Source organism: Nicotiana tabacum, chromosome 17 (genome assembly GCF_000715075.1).
Source record: "Nicotiana tabacum cultivar K326 chromosome 17, ASM71507v2, whole genome shotgun sequence".
Lineage (NCBI taxonomy): Eukaryota > Viridiplantae > Streptophyta > Magnoliopsida > Solanales > Solanaceae > Nicotiana > Nicotiana tabacum.
The window spans coordinates 33,288,107-33,292,717 of NC_134096.1; the positions used below are offsets into that span (position 1 = coordinate 33,288,107).

Here is a 4,611-nt window from a genome sequence, read left to right on the forward strand (position 1 = left end):
TGGGAAAACTGTCACTTCATTGTGGATGAGGGTATTGTCCTTGGCCACAAAATTTCCAAGTAAGGCATTGAGGTTGATCGAGCAAAGATTGAGATAATTTCCAAACTTCCTCCTCCCACTTCGGTCAAAGGTGTTCGGAGCTTTTTGGGACACGCCAGTTTTTATCGGCGATTTATCAAGGACTTCTAAAACATTGCAAGTCCCATGTGCAAGCTTCTTGAAAGGATGCTAAATTTGAGTTTGATGAGAAGTGACTCAAAGATCTTGAGGAATTGAAAGCAAGGCTCACCACGACACCTATTATTTCCACACCCGATTGGTCTCTTCCATTTGAACTCATGTGCGACGCCAGTGGTATGGATATTGGAGCAGTGCTTGGTCAATGGCATAACAAGATTCTTCATCCTATCTACTACGCAAACAAGACACTCAGTGGCACACAAATGAATTACATTGTAACTGAGCAAGAACTGTTTGCTATTGTCTATGCTTTTGAAAAATTTCGGGCCTATTTATTGGGATCCAAAGTGATAGTCTACACCGATCATGCTACTATTGCGAGGAATTAAACCAAAATTGATTAGATGGGTTCTCTTGTAACAAGATTTTGACTTTGAAGTGAAAGAATAGAAAGGAACAGAGAATCAAGTTGCAGATCAATTATCTAGGCTTGAAGAGGCAGGGAGACCAAAAGAAGATCTTGAAATTAATTATGCCTTCCCAAATGAACACCTATTGGCAATATCTAGCACTTCCACCCCTTGCTATGCCGACATCTCTAACTTCTTGGTTAGTGAACTTATCCCCAGCGAATTGGACTCTTATCAAAAGAAAACGTTCTTGCGGGAGTGTAGGCAATACTATTGGGAGGAACCCTTTTTCTGGATTTGCGCTGCCAACATCATTCAGCATTTTGTTCCGGAAGATGAAGTGACTCAAATTCTCAAAGAATGTCATGACTCTCCATTTGGGGGTCACCATGGTGGAAACCGTACTGCAGCAAAAGTGCTTAAATGTGGCTATTATTGGCCATTGATCTACCAAGATGTGAACCTAATGGTCAAGGCATGTGATCAATGTCAAAGACAAGGGTTAATTTCTAGAAGGCGTGAGATGCCTATGAACTTTGTAATGGAGATCGAGATCTTTGATGTGTGGAGGATAGATATCATGGGTCCCTTTGTGAGCTCCTACGGCATGACATATATCTTGGTGGCAGTAGATTATGTCTCCAAATGGGCCAAGGAAATTGCTTTGCCGAACAATGAGGCAAGGAGTGTGACTTCCTTCTTGAAGTAGAACATATTTTCTTGAGATGGTGGTTCTCGCATTTGCAACAAAGCTTTTGTCGGGTTGCTCGAAAAATATGGAGTTAAGCACAAGGTGGCCACCCCTTATTATCCTCAGTCGAGCGGTCAAGTTGAAGTATCCAATCAAGAGATCAAAAACAATCTAGCAAACACTGTTAATGCAAACAGGGCCGACTGGTCGAAGAAGCTAGATGATGCATTGTGGGCTTAACGAATGGCATTTAAGACATCCATTGGCACCTCACCTTACTGGTTGGTTTTTGGTAAAGCTTGTCACTTGCCAGTGGAACTTGAAAGTAAAGCCATGTGGGCGTTGAAAAAGTTAAATCTTGGTTGGGCAGAAGCTGCTAATCTAAGGATGACACAACTCAATGAGATGGAAGAGCTTTATCTCCATGCCCATGAGAATGCAGCCATGTATAAATAAAGAATGAAGTTTGTTCATGAAAAGAAGATTTTGAAGCGGGAATTCAAATTCGGTGACTTCGTCTTGCTCTTCAACTCAAGGTTGAAATTCTTTCCGGGCAAACTTAAATCCAAATGGTCTAGCCCATTCAAAGTGGTGAATATGTCTTCCTATGGCTCCATTGAATTAAAATTCGAGGACGGGACTCGAACTTTTAAAGTAAATGGCCAGAGGGTGAAGCATTACCTCGAAACCATTGGAAAAAGGCAGCTGGTAGACCAATTTGCACTCAAGGATGTTCCTGTACTAATCCACACAACTGAGTAGCAAAAGTGGGGCAACATCATCTTGCCGCAATGTTAAATCAAGCTCTTTTTGGGAGGCAACCCATGTGTTGGTAACCTTTTTTGGTTAGATTTTCAGTTTTGCAGAGTTATTTGTAAGTATTGAATAGTTTGACGTGTGTGTTTAGAGTCCAGGTTACTCAAAATACAAAGAAATGGGATGTAAAGGCAGAGGGAAAATGAAGGAAAGCAAACTCAGCTTCAGTTGTTGTTCTACGGCCACATATGTGGCTGCATAATGAGTTTGCGGACAGCAAAATAGCCGCATACATCCACATAACACCAAACAAATTGAGCCTTTAAAATGCAAAGGAAATTCATCTTATGCGGCCCGTATAACAGTTCTACGACCGCATAGTGGGTCGCACATCTATGGCACATCTCCCAGGTACTAATCCATCGCAAAACACATATGTGACCGCATAATATCTTTTGCGATGGTTATTTCACCGCAAAAACCTTAGGTATTAAACCCTACCCTCCTTCTCTCTTATTTTTGTCTATCTACTCTAAACAATGAAAGCAAAAGACAAAGATAAAACAAAAAAAATAGAAGAGAAAAACACGGAAAAATGAAAGAGAAGGGCTTACCTTGCTCACACGATTCACATCCAAGAAACTTGCTCGATCTTCCCATGAATTGGTATGTGACTTTCTGACCCTCCTCTTGCTCAGTTAATTTGAAGATTGTCATGTGATTTCACTCGCCTAATTCTCCCATCTCATCCATGATGCCCTTCTCTCTCTACCCTACTTCTTGTCTCTTGTACTAGGAATCGACTTTAGGAGGAAATATTTGTTGTGGGTCAATTAAAATCAGGGGGGGTTAGAGTTAGGGTTACTAATTTGAGTGTAGGTTTTAGTGATTGTTGGAAATACACAGTGGGAATTGATGGGTGGTACTTAAAATTGATGTAATGTTGTTTGTTGGGTAATTATTTCGTGAAATTGTGCATTAGTTGTTTAGTATAGAAAAACATGAATTGCGCAATGTAGTCTGTGGGCGATATCTCCACATTTCTATGTGGAGAAAATGATCTTTGCGGTCAATATAACTATTGTGCGGTCCACAGAATCATCGCATACTGTATGCTTGCATGTTTTGTAGAAACCAATGTGCGGTAAAGTCTACGGCCGCAGACTTGGTTTGCGGACCGCATAACGGTCGCATAGTCCAATAGAGTAAGCTGAGTTTTGAGGCCCAAAATACGATCGATCTGCAACCGCAAACTCAGTCGGTGACCACTTATGCGGCCTGCATAAATTTTATCTTCTAACAGGGCCTATTTTGCGGCGCACTTCGTGGTTCACATATTTATTCTGTGATCGCATAAATGGTCCACAGAACGATTTTTTTCTCATTTATTTGCCATATGGTACACATGCCTTACCATGTACTCACATCACATTAATTGGCAGTAATGGCACCAATGAAATCCCTAGCATCGAGAGCACCCACCACTTGAGGAAAGACACAATCACAGCAATCCCAATGCAAGCGGCTTGGCACATCAAGGAATTCATCTGAGCCTGCCTCCCAGTCTGAAGAGGAGGAGGCACAGCTTGACCTTGTGCCACTAGTTGATATCCAGGCCGAAGCACATAGAAAGAGTGGTGAGAATCTCAGGTTTAGGATCACCGACTCCTATAGTCTGTATAGAGATGGCCTGGCAAAAAGAAAGATCCTCGAAGAAAAGCAGCTGAGTTTGAAAGGACTTAAAGAACACTACCCCCGTGTGCTAGAAAATATCCAAAAGAGGCGATGAGAGTTTTTCACTAAGGTTCCGGGGGAGTACAACGAGACACTTGTTAGGGAATTGTATGCTACATATGCTGCATCCAGGAACTCGGGACAAAAGAGAAACCGTATATACGTGAACTCTCTCTTAGTCCGAGGACTTGAGTTATTAGTACGAGGAGTTGGGATACTCTATGATCCTCACTCAATCAATGATGCATATTTCGAATCTTGGGAACCAGGCATGGCAGAATATGACGCAAAGATTGCAAATAAGGAATCTGAGCATGTTTGGGTAGCCTCTATCATAGCCAAGGGAACTCCACCCTGGATTGCACCACGCAAGAAGATTCACAAGAGGGATTTCACCCAAGAAGGTCGGTACTGGCTAAGTTTTGTCTGTTCTCGTATAATGCCTACGAGAAATGAGACCGACATTAGTCTAGAGAAGGCGATCCTCATTGCTTGCATCATGTCGGGTATAAAGATTGATTTGGGACAGCTCATATTCCCTGAGATTGGGGTGGCAAAAAAGAAAGAAACCTCGCTCCATTTTTCATGCTTAATCCATGCTTTGTGTGAAGACACAGAGGTTCCTCCATTCCCCAAACATGACCGTATAGTAAAATTTGTTTGGACATTGACACTACTCGGCACAATGATTCTACGGAGAAGGTGGTCAAAGAGCCATCATAGAAATCACTCACTCTTCGTCCGGCCTCATCTTCTTCAGCATCACCTGCTGCCTCATAAGTGCCAGACGCTTCTTCACCACTAGCTACCTCTACAGCTATTCCCTGACCAGCCACTGCG

At 42.3% G+C, this 4,611-nt stretch overlaps 1 protein-coding gene across 1 annotated transcript; it reads left to right on the top strand.

The window, feature by feature from the left end:
• The first annotated feature begins 1,524 nt into the window (after nt 1–1,524).
• LOC142171771 (uncharacterized) lies at nt 1,525–2,043 on the top strand. The gene is made up of 2 exons (XM_075235469.1): nt 1,525–1,727; nt 1,818–2,043. Exons 1-2 carry the CDS (start codon nt 1,525–1,527, stop codon nt 2,041–2,043), a joined length of 429 nt encoding a protein of 142 aa, XP_075091570.1.
• The last annotated feature ends 2,568 nt before the right edge of the window (nt 2,044–4,611 follow it).